The sequence below is a fragment of the Bombyx mori genome, chromosome 17 (genome assembly GCF_030269925.1).
Source record: "Bombyx mori chromosome 17, ASM3026992v2".
Taxonomy (NCBI): Eukaryota; Metazoa; Arthropoda; class Insecta; order Lepidoptera; family Bombycidae; genus Bombyx; species Bombyx mori.
In genome coordinates this window covers 4,832,699-4,856,878 of record NC_085123.1, presented here as the reverse complement: position 1 = coordinate 4,856,878, position 24,180 = coordinate 4,832,699, and the positions used below count along the sequence as shown (strand labels likewise).

Below are 24,180 nucleotides of genomic sequence, written 5' to 3'. Positions count from 1 at the left end.
CATAACTGAACTCTATAAATAAAACCTATGAATCTTCTATAAATTTGCTTTATGGTTTGTCAGTAATAATATTTACGATTGTCAGTGTGAGTGTTGCCATGCCAATGCAGGAAAGAGGACCGTCTTGTTTTCAACTGATAAAAAAAACTATGGTTACTAAAACAAGATATAATTGCGCTTATAATTTGAATTTAGAATCACTATTCAGAATTTTTGTAATTCAACCTCATCATCGACTTTCTTTGACCAACCGTATTGAAAACTGTTAGCGAATTTCAAAAGTAACGAATTCGAATTAAAATTAATCTTTCATTAAAAAGCATACACACGAAAAAGGAAGCAATTTTTTTTGCAAATCTGACCGTCTATTATAAGCAAACGGCATAAATGAACATTTAAGCAAACAACATATAAAAAAAAAAACATTCTGAACATATGTTCAATGTTCGCACGTGAAAATAATAATGCTTTTGAATTCATAGCTTTTGCCCGACGCGGAGACATTATGCTGAATGTGTCGCTATGATGTTCCCCTTTTATGAGTACAGTTAGTCGTCAAGCCCATTAGTGGCAAGTTATTGAACATTTTCTTTTGTGCCATTTAGCTGTTTCACGCAAATACCAAATTACATAATCTGTTTGAAGCCGTTATTAAATTTATAACTAATTTGTTTTCGGTCGGCACTATATTCGGTATATACGAACGGAAAATCGAATTAATTTAAATTAAATTTAAATTTAAACTAGCTACGAAGAGTCTGGCATGCCAAATCAAATCTGTCGTGTTAGATTAGAGACAAGAAATTTCAAGGGAAATTTTCAAATTGCGTGTACGGGTATTAGGAGAAGTTACCTATTAGGTATGCATACATCATAATGTTTTTTTTTGGTAATTTCCCTAAGGACAGATATTGCAATTTTGTATGAGGTATGAGGTACGAGGTGAGGTCAACGTATAAATTAAAATTTTCCATTTAAAAGATAATTAAAATTTTTTTGTTAAACAGAGTAAGATGTCACTTATATATATGATTATTTGACTCAATGTATTGTATACATAATTATCATTATCCTTAAGGAAAATTGAGCATACATTCATAAACAAAATAAACGAATAAACGCAAAGCTAACAACACGATGTTAAATTGAGAATTAAATTTAATTCGACACATGAAAAATGGTTAATCATATTAATGTGTATGATGTCGGGACATGAAACATGATTAGCATAAACTACATCTATACTAATATATAAATCTACAATGGTTTTTACGGATGTTCCGTTATAACAAATGAATCATGGATCTGATTGACTTGAAACTTGGTATTCATATAGAAAATACATATACTTAAGGGATAGGCTAATATTTATATGAGTGTTGGACTCCCTAATAATAATGCCAATAAATAATAATGTTAATTTTAAATGCGCAGCGAAGCGGGCGAGTACGGATAGTAGTAATTAGTAATTAAGGCTATAATATATAATACAAAATAAACAAAAAATCTAATTGTTTTCAAAGAGATTTCGAGACAATGACCGATGATTACACGAAAACAAATGAGGGGAATGCGATTCGTTGAAAACGTGACGTAAGTGTTTTTATGAGGGCTCCTGCAAGTGTATTGGCGTGATTTATGTCCAGTTAATAAATTTCCGGGGTCAATGCACGAGGGTGTGATGCAGGAGTGCCGAGGTGCGCCCGGCCGGCCGGTCGGCACTCATTACGAAACTTGCAGGAAGGTGCTAAGTGACCGAGCGTTAATGTAATGACTTGCTGAACTAAGGAAAGTGCAACGTTTTTGATGTCTAAAGGTGAAAATGATTAGAGATGAGGGTTGCCAATTAATTAATGATTGTACTATAATTTAGTGTTGCGGAATTCGACATTTTAATTTTAGATTTGACTATATTTAATTATACTTGAGACTTTAGAACTTATATCTCAAGGTGGGTGGCCCATTTACGTTGTAGATGTCTGATGTTTATGGGCTCCAGTAAACACTTGACACCAGGTGGGCTGTGAGCTCATCCACCTATCTAAGCAATAAGTAGAAAAAAATACTACTTGCGGTAGCTTTGGTACTACGAAACAAATTCGCAAAATGATTAGCTAAAATAGTTTACGTACCCTCAATCAACAGTAATAACTTTTTGTTATGTATAATAGTTTAAAAAAAGAAAGGTTTATCCATAACTACCAAGCTCAAGAGTTTGATTAACAGTTAAAATCAATAATTTTTCGAATAGATTCTATATAATTGTGTCGCGGAGCTTAAGAATTTCGTTCCCAAGGTCCTTGGATTAGATTAGTTGTGCGATCCTCTTTGGAACACGAAGTCTTTGTCTCAATAGACAATTCGACGGCAATAACAAAATAATCTAATAAGTATTGACAAGGAATGCTAATTGAATTTAAAACGCTCATCCAATTTCAGGACTTATGCTTAATGTTTGAAATGTTGATTGTTTTATCTCGTAATCGATAAATAATTTTAATTGAAGTCGTCGTGGCCTAAAGGATAAGACGTCCAGTGCATTCGTATGTAGCGATGCACCGGTGTTCGAATCCCGCAGGCGGGTACCAATTTTTCTAATGAAATACGTAGTCAACAAATGTTCACGATTGACATCCACGGTGAAGGAATAACATCGTGTAATAAAAACGAAACCCGCAAAATTGTAATTTGCGTAATCACTGGTGGTAGGACCTCTTGTGAGTCCGCATGGGTAGATACCACCACCCCGCCTATTTCCGCCGTGAAGCAGTAATGCGTTGCGTTCGAAGGGTGGGGTAGCCGTTGTAACTATACTGAGACCTTAGAACTTATATCTCGAGGTGGGTGGCGCATTTACGTTGTAGATGTCTATGGGCTCCAGTAACCATTTAACACCAGGTGGGCTGTGAGCTCGTCCATCCATCTAAGCAATAAAAAAATAAATAAAAAATGGTTTCAATACTTTTAAAAATCAACGTTCAGAAATGTTAGACTAAAGAGTAGCTATCAATAAGCGGGTCGCCGTTTCCGAAATTGGTTCGTACAGACAAGGACGCTATGTTCAAGCGCTAAAGTTATAGAGCTAATATTCGGTAAACAAGATATATCCGGCTCCCCATTGTATTGAATGGTAATACTATATTTCGTCCAATCCAATTTACAATAAAGCATCATAATCTATCAGTTTATGAGAAAGATAAATCACACTAATACGATAACGGTTGTCGGTGCTAGCCGGTTATAGCATTGGCCATTAAAATTGTTTGAATAACGACCCATCGATTAAACTACCCATTACATATCCTTAATATGTATAAAACTCGGGCGAGTGCTAATTGATAAAACACTCAAGTCGGGGCTTTTATCGTATTGCTGGCTTCGGATTACGTACTAATGGATCGAAAGGGTTTTGTAGTCGTTTGTGTTAAATATAGGGCGATAGTGTAAATGCGGTTTGCGTTATTGGGATACTTACAATAAATACATTTATCGCGTATTGTGCTTGTTCAAGTATTACCGCTTTTGTGTTTATTTCGGAATCGCCTTGTTGGTTTGACTAATGACTAGACAACGGTAGACAGCGGCTTGGCTCTGCCCCTGGCATTGCTGAAGTCCATGGGCGACGGTAACCACTCATCATCAGGTGAGCCATATGTTGGTATGCCTACAAGGGCAATAAAATAATAAAAAATATGTTACACGGTTTCACTCGAGTATAGCTGATATACCCGGCATGATTCTAGTCATATCATGTACAATAATTATAAAAAGTAGTAAATGTGCTGTTAATTCTGTTAATTCAAATTGTAATTAGTTGCCATTACCCACGGCTTCGCCCGCATATTCAAGGAAATCTGTGAGTTTAGTTCGTGTCAATGAAATGGATTTTCCGGATAAAGCCTATGTCGCCTGACCAAATACTATACTTTAAAAAAAACAATATGAATCCGTGATTTCGTTTTGACGTGAAAGAAGGACAAACAAACAAACACATTTTCACATTTTTAATATTAGTAATGATTCTTTTTCCTAAATTTCATCAAAATCACTTGAAGTTATATTTGCGTAATTGTATAAGCAACACATAATAGAAATTTCAATATATAATTTAATGTAAATAGTTTGGCGTTAGGGGCCTGGGTTATCCCGTTTCGTATATGCCAGTGGGATAGATACCAGATGGTGGTAGGACCTATTGTGAGTCCGCACGGGTAGGTACCACCGCCCTGCCTATTTCTGCCGTGAAGCAGTAATGCGTTTCGGTTTGAAGGGTGGGGCAGCCGTTGTAACTATACTGAGACCTTAGAACTTATATTTCAAGGTGGGTGGCGCATTTACGTTGTAGATGTCTATGGGCTCCAGTAACCACTTAACACCAGGTGGGCTGTGAGCTCGTCCACCCATCTAAGCAATAAAAAAAAAAAAAAAAGCGTAGGCCCGAATTTTGTGTGAACTAATTACTAGTAATCTAGATAGTAGTAGGTGTCTGACTAGAAGATAGCTTCTAGAGATTTAATAGACATCTCAACGTAAATTTAATCACCCACTACGAGACCCGACATTCTCATTCGGAGTTGTTTAATGGCTATTTATCCGTATGGTACTGTAAGTAATACAACGGAGAAAGAAATTCATATACTGGCTTTGACTTTCTTTTTCCTCTACCCAAGTTTATATCTAAGTTCGTATTTAAGCATAATTATTTTCACCGCATTAATTCTTACGTCAAGTAGCACGCTAACAAAACAAAGTTTCTATTGGTGAAACGGCCCACCTGATGATAAGTGGTTAGCGGAGCGTAAGTACTGCCAATCACCTTGAGACATGAGTTCTTAGTCCTATAGTATGTACAACGGCTGCTGCTCCACTCCAGATAACAGGAAAGTAATTACGCAAATTAACATTTTTGCAGGTTCTATTTTTATTATGTGGTATTATTCTTTCATCCTGAAATTCTTTCTTGAATATGTGTTTAGTACGTAATTCATTACAAAAAAAAACTAGGATTCGAACATCGCTCCATTTGAATGTACCAGGAATCTTATCTTTTAGGCCATGACGATTTCCATACATTTCTTTCTTTAGAAAGTAAATGAGCTTACTGCCCACATGATGACGGTCGTCATTTATGGACATTGGTACTCCCATACTGCCGAGCCGTGCTTTCAATAATTGTTTGAAGAAAAACATGCCCTCAGAAACAAGATAGAGGCAAGTTCGTTACTCGCTGATATCATTGGCTACGCAGCAGAACGCAGTTGAATTAGGTCGTAGAGACGATTTCAGTTCCAGTATTTTTTTTTAGCGTTATAATGGAATTAAGGTGACGTGATCACCTCGAATATTCCTTCAGATAAATGTTTTGTTGCAGTTGAATTTCGGAGCCGCACGGTATGCGAGAATGAGGTTGTGAAGCTGAGCTGCAACCGTAACTCGAGGATCGCGATATTTGACGCCAAGTATGGAAGAACACCGTATGAGACGATATCTTGTCCACAAGCACAGGGTCTGCCAGACGAAAGTGAGTTTTAATAACACGTTTTTTATGTATGGATGATAGAAATGATAGAGAGTTCTATCTCTCATCAACCGAATGATCATTGTTCTATAATCTTCGTATATACTGTGTTACTTATAATATTTTGTATTCAAGTTTAACAATATTTGCTATGTGTATGTGCATTACTATAATTCTCATGTTGTATTTGTTATTTTAGCTGTTCTACACAAACTCATCACTTTTAATTATTATTCTCATAATCCTCTCGCAGGTATGCTGGAAGAGATTTCTTAAAGAAATAAGTAGTGCCTTTGTACATAATTTTCCTATTACTCTGTACTATGTCTTCTTTTTTGTGTGTACATAAATAAATAAATAATTAGAAAGGGAGAACAGAATACTGTATTTAATATTTCGGATTTTTTTGCTTCAAAGACGTCAGTATTCGCATGATTATCTATGGGCTCTGGTAACTACCGAAAAATATATAGGCCGAATATAAGGCCGAAGATCGAATATATTTTTGTTCCTATTAAAGATCTCATTGTTTCCTTTATCTACCTTGAAACATGGGTACGATTAATTTTATCATAAAACTACGACTAATGGTTGTTTAGCGCCATAAATATGGGGGATCGATGGAGCAGCCATAAATAATCCTTATCACAAAACTTCATTTAGAAGAAAATAAAGAAAGGATAATTCATATTTTAAAACCTAGTACATAGATGAAACAAATCCAAATACGTCGGATGATGAACCACGAAAGACCACGAAAACTATAAAGTATTCTAAGCATCGGAAATGACAATCGGAAATAACAAACTCTAACATAGCAGATTTTATCTATTGTCAGCTCTTACAAAAAATAATGAAATTCTAATTTCGTTACACAAAGCTCTTTAATGACTTTCTCTTAAAAATGGAAAAAAATGGCACTTATACTGGGACAGATTACACAGAAATTAGGCAAAATATAATATATGTTCCCAAATGTACTTTATAGATAAACATAGTATATAGTAGTACAGTATGATGATTCATAAATAACAATGTTATCGAAAAAGGAAACGACTAGTCCGGTTTAATTTTAAATTCAGACGCGTATCCGACTCGTCCTTATAAGGTACACACCCAAAAATGCAATAAGCCACGCTGTCATCCTAAAAATGTTAATACGTGGTCCCAACGAAGTGTGTCACTGTCCTAAATACGACGATGACGTCACAGGATTCTTTGCGTATTTACATGAGGTCCTTCGTGTTTGGAATTCGTCTGCGTTAAATATTACCCTTGCCCGGGAACGTGGTTTTGAACGAAATACCGACAGCATATCAGATCGTAAATTGTTTATTTTGTAGTTAATTATTAGCCGTATCCCCAATCTATTCATTACCTATTTTATTATTTAGTTCTCAAATTTCTGACCCGCCAGTGGGATTTGGGGTTAGGTCTTATCTTAAATACTCGTGTTAGATTCTTGGTGGATGTTGCAACCCCTCCCGGGTGCTTATCCCTATAATATAGTACCGTTGAAATCCAGAATATAGTGTACATGTATTTATTCATTTTCATATAAATCACCACTGTATATAACTAAATAGTTCACTCCAAAAAAAGTATATTACGCTGGTACTCTTATATTTCGGTATTAATTTTCAAAATAAATCGAGATAGTTTACGAAATCAAAAAAAAATGGGGTTACAAACAAATTACCATTCGACTCCAAAAAAGCGTTTCAGCCAATTTTTTTTTCAAATTTAGCGTCCTCTTTACCAAATTTGGATCAAATGATACCAATCTCCAAATAAGCCGTTGAAATAAACTTTAATATTTAATTTGTTTGCCATCAATGAGGTCGTATCGTAAAAAGTTACACACGATCGTGAAAAGTTTTTGGCCAGTCCAGAAACTTTATTCGGTCCTATCCCTTGAATATGACGCATTAAGTTTTACGACGTTCACCATGAAACCAGGTGATCGTAAGTAATGGGAATTATGTTTATTAAATTATTTTGTTACTTGGTTACTATTAAGGCCCGTGCTTGGAGTAAATATTTTACTATTGCTTGGTTACTTCGTCCTACCTGGTCCGAAGTAAATCTTTTAAAATACAATTGGATTTGACAACGGAGACATGAGTTTTAAGTCTCAATTTGAAAGTAGAACGGCGGCCTTTCTAATCGAAACGCATTTTTGCTTCACGGCAGAAATAGATAGGTAAGGTGTACCACGTTCGTTAACATTTGTGAAGTACATATTTCTTTACAAAAATTGGAACCTGCCTGCGGGATTCGAACCCGGTGCAGTCGAATCACTCAATATGAATACGCCGGGCGTCTTATCCTTTAGGCCACAACGACATCAAAAACAACAGAAGAGAATACAGACGAATAAGAGGTCATGTTATGCTGGCTGTACGATGTAGACTAGGCTTTCGAACCGATCGTGATATTCTAGGGACAAAATTGTTAATAAATCAGTTTTTACAGAATGCTCGGCGCCGTATACTGTTGAGAAGGTAATGCAGATATGTCTCGGGCGGAGAAGATGTCAAATCGTCGTAAACGCAAGGAATTTTGAATCTACTTGCAAACCGCATACGACACCTTATCTCAAAATCGTTTATGCTTGTGGTTAGTATGAACATTATGTGTCAATCTGGCAATGTGTGGTGCCTTAATGGTTCAAGCTAGTTGGATTCTCAAAATTAATTAAAATAAAATAAAGACTTTTTATACATAAATAAAATAATAGTACTTTCGATTAGTAATCAGAAGAAAATATAAGCTTTTTTTATTGCTTATGTGGGTGAACAAGCTCACGGCCCACCTGGCTTTAAGTGATTACCGAGCTCATAGACATCGATACGTGAATGCTGCCACGCTCTTGGAGACATGAGGTCTCTATTGTATAGTATAATGGCTGTCTCACCCTTCAAACCAGAAGGCATTAAATGTTTCGCGGCAGAAATGGGTTGGGTTGTGGTACCTACTCATGTGGGGTTATAAGTCGCCCATACGTTCCAGCCACTATGTTTACTATTTTGGAGTTGCTGCTCCCGTCTACTTTTTTTTTTTTTTTATTGCTTAGATGTGTGAACGAGCTCACAGCCCACCTGATGTTAAGTGGTTACTGGAGCCCATAGACATCTACAACGTAAATGCGCCACACACCTTGAGATATAGTTCTAAGGTCTCAGTATAGTCACAACGGCTGCCCCACCCTTCAAACCGAAACGCATTACTGCTTCACGGCAGAAATAGGCGGGGCGGTGGTACCTACCCGTGCGGACTCACAAGAGGTCCTACCACCAGTAATTACGCAAATTGTAATTTTGCGGGTTTCGTTTTTATTACACGATGTTATTCCTTCACCGTGGAAGTCAATCGTGAACATTTGTTGAGTACGTATTTCATTAGAAAAATTGGTACCCGCCTGCGGGATTCGAACACCGGTGCATCGCTTCAACACGAATGCACCGGACGTCTTATCCGTTAGGCCACGACGACTTTATATTTTAGTAGTTTGCCTATCTGAAGTATTTTTTTAATCTATCTCAAAACAATCACTTGTTCTGGTTTGTAAAGTTCGATAGCTTTAAAAGCACAATAAAGTTATTGTGGAATGGAAAAATAATGAAAGTCCATTAATACGATTTATCTTCATGCGTTAGGTATCTGGAAAATAAGTATATAACAGATATATAACGTAACTCAAAATATTTCTGTAATGACATATTTTCAATGATACTTTTTTATATTATTTATAATACTAAATTTCTAAAATAATATTTATATTATTTAGATTTAATATCTAAATTAATTTCAATACCTTAATAATAATAATAAGCCTTTATTGCTGTTTTACTTACTAATTACTAACTTAATAAATTACTTAATAATAAATTAAATTAAAATTCAACTTATAATCAAGTATTCCGTTCGGCGTTCGGTGTGGTTTACAAAACAGCCTTCTCTCGACAAAGGCCTCCTCTAAAGATTGCCAATATTCTCTATTTTTGGCCATTCTACTCCAATGCAGGCCGGCTGCATCATCTTTATATCATATCTACAACTATCTTCCCAACGTTTTGGCTATCTTCCTTTTTTTTCTACTAATTAGATTTGATATCTAAATTAATTTTCCATACTTTAACCTCGTCTTAAATCATGAAGTATATTATTATAAGGATGTCCAAATCGATTTCCTATAATTAGAACCCAGTTTATTTAGCAAACAAAATAAGTAAAATTAAAAAACGTCTGAAGCTAAACATTTCTTAGATTAAATTCATAAATTAAAGTTGAGAAAAACCCTAAAATAATCTTAAAAAGAAAAGTGTTTTGACCTGTTTTAATTACTCTTTTTTTTTTTTCCACACGGTACTGGAAATCTTTTATGAGGATTTAAAAATTTCATCTACATTTTCAAGATTTCGTGTTTCTTATTTTTAAAATTCGCTAGTTTCTTTTTTTGAGAATATTCTCGAAGGTATTTGAAAAAAGAGTTGTTGTAGACGAGAAATCTTAATTGAGAATTATTGGGGTTCGAAAGACTTTGTATTAAGAGCTCATGAAGCGGCGAAAGAATGAAAAATAAATACATTCGTTTGTTTATTTGGACAATTATTTAGGGCGCGGCCTTTTAATAATTAGGATATACGTAACTGCTTGGCAATAAAAAATGCCTCTTCCTAAATATTCAGCGAATACCGTCACATAGTAAACGGCCAAAAATCTCAAACGTAGCATTAACATTAAATAAACTTAAGCCATTTGCAGTCTTCAAACTTAGGATGGTGCAGCAGAAACATTAAGTAGTTGGTCCTCAGTTATTTGCATAACTAGAAGGAGATGCATATGAACAACCTCATTTTCGGAAAGCTCAGTAAAGTGAGCAGCGGAGCTGAAATGTTGAATGTGGAATTATATCAGAATACACAGCAGATTGTATGAACATGATTTTGCGAGTTTTAGATTTGAGAATCGCAACTGTATGCACCGTGTTATTTTTTTTGTCGTATTTACTATCTCACATAATTTCGTGTTGTTGTTGTTTTCGCAATGATAAAAAATACGGTAAAGTAAATATTATGCAAGGTAATTCTTAAGACAACTTTTTGTTTCAACATTGTCTTATTTTGCAGGTTGCAAGGGCGTTTTGTAATTCGTAATTTGGTAGATAATTGCCTATTTCTTTCTTACCTATTTCTGCCGCAAATCAGTAATTCGTTCCGTTTCGAATGATTTGACTGTTGTTATGACTACAGTTAAGTCTTTATCAGTTAAGTCTTAGCTAAACCTAGTCTCAGGATTGGTGGCGGTATTCACTTAGTGATATCTACAGATTTCGGTAACCACATGCAATAAGTGGATTCTGAGATTAAAAAATAGTTATGTAACAGTTGTGTTTGTGATGGCCCTTCATAGTCCATTAGCAACCACATCTTTACCTACGTGAAATATTTCTCCGTACATACTTAAAATCTGAATTTAAAAACAATTTATTCTAGAGTGTAATCCTTTTACAACGGATAATTTATTTGTAAAACAAATTTTTATATATCATTTCGAGTGTTATAGTTATTATAAGGCACCACACATAAACCTTAAATGTTTGTATTTAGTTCGCTCTAAACTTGATTAAAAGAACGGAAAAAAACCTTTTTTTGCATAATTTTGAAAGAATTGTGAACTTTTCTTCAAGCCAGAACATATTATGCTTCACGCTAGGAATGAGCAGAGCAGTGTTAATTTCGGGCTCACACATGTAGATGATGATAGTACGCCATTACCGGAAAATGCTTTGCTGGTTTTTAACTTTATATATTATGTTTCAGTGCCTTTAGGTGTTCTGAATGAACGCTATGAGAGCGCAATGGAAAGAGACGAAATCGACGAAGACAATGTTCAAAATGGAAATCTGTTTGATGAATCTGGTAAGTGAAAAAAAACTAAAACTTCTATTGAGATAAAAAAGCTGTCATACCAAATGTTTTTAAGCTTCGAATATTTTAAATCTTGAACACACATAACGCTTTTTCGAATATGAGAATATTAATATGAGTATTCAATAATTCGATACTGAAAATAGACTTTAAGAGCTTTGCCACATCAGAGGCGTCACCTTCTAATATCCCAATGATCATTATCCAAACCTGTTTTAATCACTGTATGGATAGCTGAAAGTCTTTATAGTTAGAGCACTAATTGTTGGTCGGTGACTCCTACTCGTGCAGGGTTACTATAGAAGATGAATGGGTTCCGGTTACGTCTTTACTACAGGTGGTGGATGGTATGTGGTGGAAAAGTACCACCACACTTTACTTGCAATATTTGGTGACCGCAAATCGTAAAAATAGATTTAATTATATCTACGGCGGACGAGGACCGGAGAAAATATTTTTCTTGTTAATCGTTTCTTTCTTTCTTTATTGATGTCATTGTGGCCTAAATGCTAAGATGCCCGGTGCTTTCGTATTCTTGCGATGCGTCTGTAGCGGTATTCGAATACCACAGGCAGGTACAAATTTTTCTGATGCTTATGTATTTAGTAAATGTTCACGAATGACTTCTTCCAGCTCGAGGCCATTCAGCTGCATTTAAAGAATATACTGTACTGTTATTTGAGATTTTATTCCAATGAAAGTTAGGTTTTAGGGTATCTTCCGTGTATTTTCATTTCTACGATCTGGGAATACATGTATCGGGTGTTTTACGACTCTGACCTAATTCAAAGTCCATTTCTACTAAATCTTACTTGTATCCACTAGGAAACCTTTTAAGGTACGTGATAAGTCTTAGACTGTCTTCGTGATGCACGTAAAATAGTCGTGCATAACCGTTAGAAAATTATTATTTATATTAACATGATCGTATCGTTCAATTAACAGAAGAGGCTGGAGAAAAATTCAGTGAACCCGGCACCGGGTCGGCAGTACAACTACCCGCTGGAGAACCGACCATTGATCTGGACAAAATTGAGGAAACTACAGTACGTGCTACTAAAATCCCCCTACAAAAAGGACCAGGTAATAGCTCCAAATAAATACAGACTAACAACATTAAGAAGTTTTTAAGATATATTTTGAATGTAGGGAGATTGAACGAAAAAATTGGCGTTTCAGTTTGAAGGGTAGAAAAATCGTTATTATAATCAAAGTTTTAGATCTTATGCCTCAAGACATTTGGCTTGCAATTGTGTATTCATACTTTATTTCCAAACAATAAATAAATAAACATCCTCAATTTTTCACTCTTTCAGATACAATATTGAACCCGAACATTTTTATGTATACAGGCTTAACAGTCACTATTATTGTTATATGCATACTCATATTTATTGGTTTCTACTGTTATAAAACGAGAAAAGAAAAAAACAATTCAAAAAACGGCAATATGTTTTCGACTGAAGCACCCAATGTGTTCAGCGACATTGCCTCGGACGAGGACAACGACGTTGACGTCAGTCATATATCTGGAACCTTCTACGATCCGTTGCATCCAGACATGATGGTGTATAGAGATGGTGTAACCAGAAACACTATACGAGCTATGAGACCACTCTCCACAGTATATCCATGTGCAGGCGTTAGTATGTATGGTAATATGGACACTATGCCTTCCCAATCTAGAAACATAGATGCTAGATTCACTAGAAGTAGATGTAAAGAGGAACAAAGTACACCTGAATTGCTCAGCCCGAGATGTCTCGGAACTGATTCCAATTCCCAATTTTATTACGGGTGGCGACAAGAGCTATGATGAATTAATATCTCGGAAAAATAAATACAGTCATGTGATTTAAATAAGAGAGTCTACAGATGACGGGGCTTGAAAAGCTACGGTAGACTCGAAAATAGTGCGGTAAGATTTTAATGTAAATAAAACTAATGGATTCGTTATTTGAATAAAGTTTGTATTTTTCTCTACTTATTAACACCGTTTTTTTTTGAGTTCGATTCTAAATATAATAACTAAAAAAAAAGACAGCACGAAAATATTCTCAAATGCTATATTATATTGTTATTATCATGTATCTGCACTGTGAATTTTTTATTCTCTTATCTCAATTCATACTGTACACATGAAAGTAAAATTAAATCGATGTAAAATGTTGATGAAATAAAAAAGATCGTAAATCGTGTTTCATTTATAACTTAGCTTCGTTGATGCACAAGAAAAATAAATGAGTGGGTCATTAACCGCAGTTATGGAATGGTTTTTATAAAAATGCTCAGTAATGGTTGCGTGGTCGACGTTATTATTCATGGAAATTAGGGGAGATTCCAGCGGCTATCACTCAAGAAGCTAAATACTTCGGAACTTCGACGGAACCGTGGAATAGGGATAATAAGCGACGCATATTCAGATAGGCAAAAAATATATATTCGAATATATATATTTTTTTCTGGTGTTAAGTGGTTACTGGATCCCATAAACATCTACAACGTAAATGCACCACCCACCTTGAGATATAAGTAAGGTCTGCCCCACCTTTTAAACCGAAACGCATTACTGCTTCACGGCAGAAATAGGCGGGGTGGTGGTATCTACCCGTGCGGACTCACAAGAGGTCCTACCACCAGTAATTACGCAAATTATAATTTCGCGGGTTTGATTTTTATTATACGACGTTATTCCTACACCGTGGAAGTCAATCGTGAACATTTGTTAAGTACGTATTTCAGTAGAAAAATTGGTACCCGCCTGCGGGATTCGAACACCGGTGCATCGCTACATACGAATGCACCGGACGTCTTATCCTTTAGGCCACGACGATTTCCATATTCAGATAGGTTACAAAAAAAATTATCGAATATTCTAGAAATGTGTTTCTTCATATCAACGGGCCTGCGTAATTGTTTTATGACATTAATTTCAGTGCTCTAGTTACAACGATTTGAACGTGAAACTCTGTTTAATCGAGGTTCGAATATTCACGATGGAATTTACATAATTATGCAACGGATTATACCGTTCAAACTAACAAGTGTAGAAGTTATCCTAATGATCAATGATTAAATGTTAAATCCTATAATCCATTGTTATCTTTAAGGATAATTTCATGCATGATACGTTTCGTTCTGTTTCTTCATAATGAGGCCTTTGAAGAGATTATTATGATGGGATTTATGTCGGTTTCGTCCAACCATAAATAGGACTGGATCTATGTAATGATCAATAAGGATGTCGACTTACAGAAATTAAATGCAAAACATTTTGGTGAAATGACGTTTACTCGTGGTAGGACCTTCTGTGAGTCCGCGCGGTAGGTACGACCATCCTGCCTATTTTTGCCGTGAAGCAGTAATGCGTTTCGGTTTGAAGGGTGAGACAGCCGTTGTAACTATACTGAGATCTTAGAACTTATATCTCAAGGTGGGTGGCGCATTTACGTTGTAGATGTCTATGGGCTCCGGTAACCACCTAACACCAGGTGGGCTGTGAGATAGTCCACCCACCTAAGCATTAAAAAAAAAGTGGAAGCAACTTATCACATGACAAACAAAGTATGGTTCTATAATACATAATGTTGTTTAAATATAATGAAAGATAACGGAGATTACGCGATCACGCTACCCACTTTTAATATGTATAATAAGATTGAAGCTGCATTTTACAATTAATCAAGGACCAAGAAAAAAGTTTTCTTTAATACAGTTGGCTATAGTGACGGTAATGTGAAGAGAAGGAATTTTAAAAAGACTTTGAGGGACTGTCTCAAAGGGGACATGCTGCCCTAACCCCACATATTTTGCAATAAGGGCAGGAAGAAAAAAAAGAAAAAAAATTGTTATTGTGTTTATATTTACAACATTAACTGCATAGGAAAGGTTGCTTGGTACTATCCTGTCGATCGAGTTGATAACTATAGTATATTGTTTTACTTTTAAATTCAGTCAATTTTAATAAACTCCAACAATACAAGTAACAATAATTAATCTTAATAGAAGACTTGCGTCGGATGATTGATAACGAGCTAGGATTCCATACATTTCTTAATCCTTTAGTAGACTTTGCAAATGGTTGGCTTAATATCCTTGTCTTTAAAATTGACAAAGTTGTATGATCAGTGACTAGACGTGAATAGAATAAATTAAATTAAATCCATTACTAGCGTTAGTGTTTTTTTTCTCTATACAAATTGTAGGAATGTTGAGATTTTACTCAATACATGTAAAATCTTGCCAAAACATTCCACGATATATAAATTTAAAAACTTAATTTTTCAATGTGGAACTTGCATATTAAATGCAAACTGAATACTTTTCCATTTACTCCGTAGTTTCTCGAAAAACGTGAAAAGGCAACATTAAATTTAGAAGGCACAACAAAAACCGGGATACCAGTGCGATAGTTCCGCAGAACCATGAGAATGTTACGGAATAATAAAGCTGTTAGTCTGGTATGTTTCTTGCGTACATGAAAAAATATTCAAAATTAAAGTAAACTGCAAAAAAAAAATACTTAAAAAAATAAAGCAAACTGCAAAACAGAATAATAAATTTGACTGATTTATATCACTGTCCTGTCACTTCGTCTATGCACTACTGTAATCATTCAACAAAGAATGGACAATAGCGTAATCAAAACACTACCAAAAGTTTCGAAGGTAATGAAGTACGTGTAAAATGCCATCCATTATCTATCTACATGTCATGCGTTCCTATTTGATACAATGGTAACCTTTATGACTGTAAAATTTAGAATCAGAATATTTCAAAACAAAGCTTAATTCAATACGGTAAACGCCACATTGCCAAACAAACGTTGTGACGGAGTATTTTTGATTAAAACAAACTGGTAAGTCATATACGGTTTAACGGCCGTCTGGTGTAGTGGTAAGTGACATGGTCACTACACAAGGGGGTCGCGGGTTCGAATCCCGCCAAGGGAAGATATTTGTATGATAAATATAAATGTCTTTTCCAGGGTTATGGATGTCTATTAAATATAATATGCATGTGTATAATAAAAATCTTACATTTATATCCGTTATCTGGTACCTGTAACACAAGTTCTTTACGAACTTATCACGGGACCAGTTAACGTGGCGTGATTGTTAGTAAATATTTATTTATTTATTTTATTTATTATATAGATCGATCGGATCTTTAATAAATTCATATCCCTCGAGAATATTGTTGTTCGACACGAGAATCCGTACTCAACAGCCCACAAAAACCCTCCGACGATACATTAATATTCATTTTGTGGTCAGTCCGGGAAGCCTTGTAATTCTCGTCTCGTTCCAGCACATAGCTTCGAAGTCATAAGTCTTAGAAGTTTGCGAGCGAACTTGGCCCGCTGTAGTTGACGATCCGCTCTGAAACGTGGTGGGCTTAGGAATATTTCAGTGACCGCTGCGGTAACAGGAACACTGAAATTTCGATCCTGGATCTATATTTTCTTAGCTGAGGTAAATATTTTTTTATAACTTAAACTTGTATTAAAAACAGATATACACTTTTGTACGAATGGCACGTTTAAAAAGCGTGAGTGATAATACACTCATAAACATGGCCCTTTTTCTAAATTTAAATTTAACTATATTAATAGTAAAAATAGATAGAATGGCGATACCTACTCGAGTGGGATTACCGATGTCAAATCAGAATAGGTGGATAAAATCAATTTGTTTCCAGATAAATTTGATCGCATTGGTTTTACAAAATTCTAGAGAAAGTATTGTAAAGTTGACAGGCCGGGCACCTGACGCATATTAGATTAGAAATGTGTATATGAGTTCTGTTTACCATAATGTATTCAGGGTTCAAATACAAAAAAAAACGGTCTTTCGTAATAAAAGTTCTTTTTGCGGTTATTTGATTTTTAACTAAAAAAACAAATTTTCTTTTCCATTTGACGATTTTTGTAAAGATTCTTTTAAAACAAGTTTGTAGGTGTTTTATTGTTGGGAATTCAGAATTTGATTTGGACTTATTAGAGATTGTGACTTTTTACACACCTTAGTTGTTTTTACCACTGCGTAATTTTAGTGCTGAGTGTCAATGCCATTAATTATTTATTTCATTGTGTAACTAATCTGTTATAAAATCAATTACAAACCCAAATGTTTGGGATCCGGTTTTTACTATATTTTTCATATTTTTATTCTTAAAAATTGTAACTACTACGAAATTATATATTATGGTGAGTAGATTCTAGAGTAGATTGACATTAATTTGCTATTAATTCTTACCTTATTATTAGTTTTTTTGAGTTGAGAGAGAGAGAGAGAGAGAGTTAAATTATTAAGAATGAAATAACGCAATACCATTAACATTGATATAAATACACCGCGTGAAATGAAAATAGAATGAGGGAACTCCGCACATAGTTTTGGATCAGATATCTCTGAGGTCACGTAGGCAGTACCAAATTGGACCTAAATCCTTATTTGTGGTCCTGACACGTGAGACAGACCTACGTATGTTCCGACACTAATTGAGTTAGTAATGCTGGAATGGAATTCACGAAAGATTCCTTTTGTGTTCTAATTAGTTGGATTTAAGAATGTGATTAGCAATATTTTTGGGATAATGTCTTATAGATCAGACATGCGAGACGTTATGAACTAAATTTTCAAATTTCGTTTTCAAATAGGCGGATTTGTTTTTTTTTTCTTGGGGCTTTGATCTATAAATGAAGAAGATTATAAAATATCAACTATTTATAGAAATCTTGTTTAATCTAAAAATATCGGAACCGATTAGTAATCATTATGTTCGAAAAGTCATTAAACTAGACTTGTGCTTTTTAATACCAAGAATTTTTCAATTAAAGGAACATATACGAGCCGAATTGAGAAACTCCATATTGGTATTATAAATAGAAATTTTTATGAAAAAACATCTTACTTACATGGTAATCACGATGATATTAATTCCTTCAAGCCATTTGTGCTATAAAGGCATAGTATTAGTCCGTATGCTCGTCGTCGTAGCCTAAAGGATAAGACGTCCGGTGCATTCCTATGAACCCATGCAACGGTGTTCGAATTCCTCTGGCATGTACCAATTTTTCTAATGAAATACGTACTTATTAAATGTCCACTAATTATTTTCACGGTAAAGGAATAGCATTGTGTAATTGTTTACGCTATCTGCAATGGATAATTAGCATTGATGTTTTTGAACGTAACTGAGAGCGCATCGATGTAGTCCCGCCCCTTTCCCCTCCTATATCAATGACACTTTTAAATTGAATTTGAATCGTGCGCATCAAAATTGTGCGATCGCGAAAAAGTGGTGAATATTGAGTGCAGCTAAGTAAGTACTTACAAAACTGAAAGCTTTTCATCAAGAACAAAGAAAGAAGACAGGAGTGGCCACTCCATGAAGATAGTGCTACAAATATTATCACTACAAAGACACAGACTTTCGGTGAGTTCCTAAAAATATTACCTACTACCAAGTATCATATCGATTGCGCTCAAAAATATAAAATTAAAAGAACCAAGCCCAAACATATTTGATCACTTCGAGCCGGATATTTAACAATAATTTAACCGTTGCACATAGATTGAGCGGCTACCCCCAACTTGAAAAAACTATTAATAGGTGAATATTTTGTTTAAATTTCTTTGTTACTACTTAGTTAAAATGGCTACTACTTCTAAATCTCAATCACTTTTTGATCGTAATGTACGTAAGATGCGTAGTAAAATTAATGCATATTACTCTCGAGTACAGTCCATTTATGACAGTATCACTAAAATAAATGAGAGCAATGTGGATGTATTTATGTCGAATGCTAGTACTTTAGATATGATGCGTACCGAATTCATAAAGTCACTGGACGATCTTAATGATTTATTAGCATCAAATGAAGACGCCACAGAACCCAATTACGAGTCAATGGTGGCGTTTGATGAGCTATTTTCTCGCATAAAATATAAATATTCGGAACTAATGTCGTTGCGTCACAATACGCAAAATACGGCGAACACTGTTGTTGGTGAGAATAAAATTGAGACCTACCGACAGTGTCCGAAATTACCGCGATTAGAATTATGTCCGTTTAATGGTGAACTTCAAAATTGGCCTATATTTTATGAAACATTTAAATCCATAATCCATGAAAATCAAAGTTTATCTGATAGTGAAAAAATTCAGTATTTAATCGGCAAACTGACTGGTAATGCTCAATTAATTTGTCAAGGGTTTATGCCCACTGCTGAAAATTATTCAGTTTTATGGCAAACATTAGTGAATAAATATAATGATAAGCGAGTCTTGGCGGCGTCATATTTTGATGCGTTATTGAATCTTCCAGTAGCTAACGATGCCGACCCGATTAGCTTAGAAAATTACATAGACAAATATTCTTCGTTAATAAGCTCGTTAAAACAATTAAAACTAGAATGTCTTGAAGATTTTATTTTTGTTCATTTAGGTTGTAAGAAGATTAGTTTAGAATTAATTAAATCATTCGAAATGAACTACTCTGATTCTGATAAACTACCCACTTGTACTCAATTTATAAATTATATTCGTAATCAGTCCCATATTTTACAACGTGCCTATAATATATCGAATAACAATAGCATTCGAATGAATAAATATAATTCTCAACAAAGTAATTCAAACAAACCTCGTAATATAAGAAATAATAATGTGAAAACATTTGTTGTACACGAACAGAAGAGATGCATATTCTGTGGTGTCGCGGAGTACCATCAGTTAAAAAATTGTTCTAAGTTTAAATCAATTACACCGAAGGAACGGTTCTCTTTCATTAAAACCAACCGATTTTGTGTCAATTGCTTAAGTACCAGTCACACAGTTCGAAATTGTACGTCAAATGAAAAATGTAATTCATGTTCACGTAGTCATCATTCGCTGTTACATTTTATTACAAAGGGTGATTCGGGTGAAGTACCGAAATCAGTAGACATTGCCACCCACACTGACGGAGGTCAAGACAACGCTATGCCAGATTCACTGTGCGCATGCGCATTGGAACAGCAGTGTTTTAAGACGGTATGTAATCAGCAGCCCACTAAAACTATATTGCTTGGTACAGCGATATGCAATATTATGGACAATTCAGGCACGTTCTTGAGTACTTCCCGAATATTGGTAGATAGTGCATCGCAACGAGATCTGATTACTCTTGAATTTTGTAAGAGACTTAATTTACCAATTTATCCTTCCGAAACAAAGCAAGTGTGCGGAGTGGGTGATGTGAAAAATTCCATTGAAGGATATTGTTGTCTAACACTTTGCTCTTGTACTGAAGAATCAGTACGTATTACAATACAACCTCTGGTAATCAATAAAATTACAGGTGAACTTCCTACCTCAAAGATCGATACTTCAAGTCTTAATTATCTAAAACACATTAAGCTAGCTGATGACAGATTCTCACAGCCTAGTGGTATAGATTTGATTGTGGGTTCCGATGTATTCTCTCGAATTTTACGACCTCATATAATTTCTAGGGCCCCCGGTGAACCTGTAGCAATTGAGACTTCATTAGGTTACATAATAGTCGGCCAGGCACCGGTATTAGCTCAAAATTACGGGTAGTATTGGATGGCAGTATGAAATCATCATCGGGACTGGCACTGAATGATATATTACAAGTCGGACCGAATTTGCAAAACGACCTTTTTAGAATAATTTTAAATTTCAGACTTTTTAATGTAGCGATTAGTGCCGACATTAGGCAAATGTACTTGAGGATTTTAGTAAAGGACGAAGATAGGAAATTCCTGAGAATGTTGTATCGCTTTGATCCAAGCGAGGAGATAAAACTTTACGAATTCACACGTGTGCCATTCGGTTTGTGTTGTAGTCCGTTCCTTGCGATCAGGACTGTGCGCCAGTTAGTGACGGACGAGGGATCACAATTTCCTCTCGCGGCTCCAGTAGCTGACAGTGACGTTTTCACTGACGATTTGGCTACTTCCTGTGCGAATGAAGAAACAGCGGTCGAACTTTCTAATCAACTTATTAAAATGTTTCATGCTGGTGGTTTTGATTTGGTAAAGTTTTCAAGTAACTCACCAGAGGTTCTTTCTAAGATACCCTCTTCACATAGAGAATTCGAAGTTATAGAATTTAGTCCAGATAGCTATTTAAAAATACTGGGACTAAACTGGCTTCCAGCCGAAGACGTATTCACATTCACAGTAAATTTACGGAACCGCGAATGTACTAAAAGAAATATTTTATCAGTTATAGCAAGAATATGGGACTTAATGGGATTCGTAGCTCCTGTTACACTATGGGCCAAGCTCATCATTAAGTCACTATGGGCTAATAATATAGATTGGGATGAAACTCCTCGCCCTGAAATTGTAGCAGCTTGGCATCGATTCGTGTCTGAGTTGCCAATATTGGAAAATGTTAGAATACCACGACATACTGGCATTGTTATAGAGTGCATAGTTAGCTTATTGGGATTTGCTGATGCATCTGAAAAGGCCTATGGAGGTGTCGTTTATTTACATGTTTATTTTCCACAAACAAATAAGTTCACTATTACGCTTGTTTGTGCCAAATCCAGAGTAGCGCCGTTACGATGCGTGTCATTGGCAAGACTAGAATTATGCGGTAACTTGATTCTCGCAAAGTTGATGAGAGCAATTATTGACAGCTATTCTCATCGCTGTAAAATAAGTAATGTATTTGCCTTTACGGATAGCACCGTGGCTTTGGCATGGATTCACTCATCACCGGCTAGATGGCATACGTTTGTAGCCAACCGAGTAACAAAGATACAGGATGAAATACACCCCAGAAACTTTTATTTTGTATCGGGTAAAGAGAATCCAGCAGACTGTCTTTCACGCGGCTTAACACCATCACAATTGATGGAGCATCCTCTTTGGTTCAGTGGACCCCGATTTGCTCATCTACCCATTTCAGATTGGCCAGTTAAGAATTTTGATGCCACATCGATGACTGATATTCCAGAAATGAAACCAGCTATCATGCTATTCACAACTGATGATGCACGGAATGACAATATATTATACACGCTTGCATGTCGTATTTCATCATGGCCCAAGCTGGTCCGTATTGTACTTTATGTTCTCCGGTTTATTCAATTGGTACCGAGTAAATTTGATATTTCCCATTTAAAGGTGGCCGAAACGAATATCATCAAGGCTGTACAGCGAGTTCACTTTGATAAAGAACTTAAGAATGTGAAGTCTGGCAAAATATTACCGCCTGCATTTCAACGGCTCAGAGCCTTTGTTCACGAAGGTATCTTTCGTGTTGGCGGGCGATTGGAGAATGCTCACTTGGAATTTGATAGTCAGCACCCTATTTTACTTCCCGCTCGTGACCATGTAGTGAACCTTTTGATAGACTATTATCACAAAAAGTATTTGCACACCGGACCGCAGCTCTTAATGTCTCTGATACGCCAAAACTACTGGATTCTCTCTGCTCGGAATATAATAAGAAAGCGAGTACAGCAGTGTAATATATGTTATAGAGCAAATCCCCGAAACCAATGTCCATTGATGGCTGATTTACCTGCTTGTAGAGTTCAAGAAACAAAGGCCTTTTATCACACTGGTATAGATTACGCTGGCCCATTACGTATTATTCCCTACAGGCGACGTGGTGTTCGTAGTCAAAAGGCGTATATTTGTCTGTTCATTTGTCTAGTTACCAAGGCAGTTCACCTAGAACTCTCAACGGACTTGAGCACAGCAGCTTTCCTGAATGCCTTCAAACGCTTCATTGCGCGGCGTGGTCCAATCAAAGTGGTCTATACCGACTGTGGAACAAACTTTTTGGGAACTCACTCATATCTCAAGGAAATGTATAAATTGATTTCCTCTGAGCAGTATGCAGATAAATTTGCAAATGAATTGCGTGATAATAATATAGATTGGAAATTCAACCCACCATCAGCCCCTCATTTTGGCGGTATATGGGAGGGTAATATTCGGAGCGTTAAAACTCATCTTAATAAAATAGTTGGTAATCAGCTTCTCACTTTTGAAGAAATGTTGACTACACTTGCTCAAATTGAAGCATTATTAAATTCGCGACCTCTATCAGTTTTGAGTTCAGATCCATGTGACCCTCAAGCTCTTACTCCTGCACATTTTATAAACTTAACACCATTAAAATCACTACCTTCAGAAACGATAACGGAACATTCTAATCTCATCCAAAGGAAACGTATTGTAGACAGTTTGGTCCAGTCTTTTTGGAAAAGATGGAAACTTGAATATCTTAATACATTACAAGTTCGTAATAAATGGAAAAAAGATAGCACTCCTATTAAAACTGGCACAGTTGTACTGCTTCAATCTGAAAATAGTGCTCCTCTTAATTGGCCATTGGGTATAATAGAGGAAACTTTTCCGGGTCGTGATGGAGTTGTAAGGGTGGTTAACGTTAGAACGAAAACTGGTACTTATCGTAGACCTGTTGTTAAGGTTTATCCTTTACCAACACAGTAGTGGTTCGATATAATTCTACATACATACAGTCCACAAAATCTAATGAAATATAATTAAGTAGTAATTTAATAGTCTAATTGAATAATAAAAGTAATAAGTCTAAGATAATAAGATAATTTATAATGTAGGTTTCATATATTATTATAGTGTTTAACTTTGAAAGAGCTTTACTCTCTCAAACTGGGGGGCATGTTTACGCTATCTGCAATGGATAATTAGCATTGATGTTTTTGAACGT

The 24,180-nt window shown here is 35.5% G+C and overlaps 1 protein-coding gene across 1 annotated transcript in view; it reads left to right on the top strand.

The window, feature by feature from the left end:
- Positions 1 to 13,644, top strand: part of LOC101738829 (uncharacterized) — a 30,111-nt gene extending 16,467 nt beyond the window's left edge. The window contains exons 4-8 of the mRNA XM_004921883.5: positions 5,372 to 5,521; positions 7,994 to 8,137; positions 11,344 to 11,442; positions 12,397 to 12,534; positions 12,768 to 13,644. Coding sequence (XP_004921940.1) covers positions 5,372 to 5,521; positions 7,994 to 8,137; positions 11,344 to 11,442; positions 12,397 to 12,534; positions 12,768 to 13,267 — 1,031 coding nt within the window. The 3' untranslated portion in view covers positions 13,268 to 13,644. The remainder of the gene's footprint in view (positions 1 to 5,371; positions 5,522 to 7,993; positions 8,138 to 11,343; positions 11,443 to 12,396; positions 12,535 to 12,767) is intronic.
- The last annotated feature ends 10,536 nt before the right edge of the window (positions 13,645 to 24,180 follow it).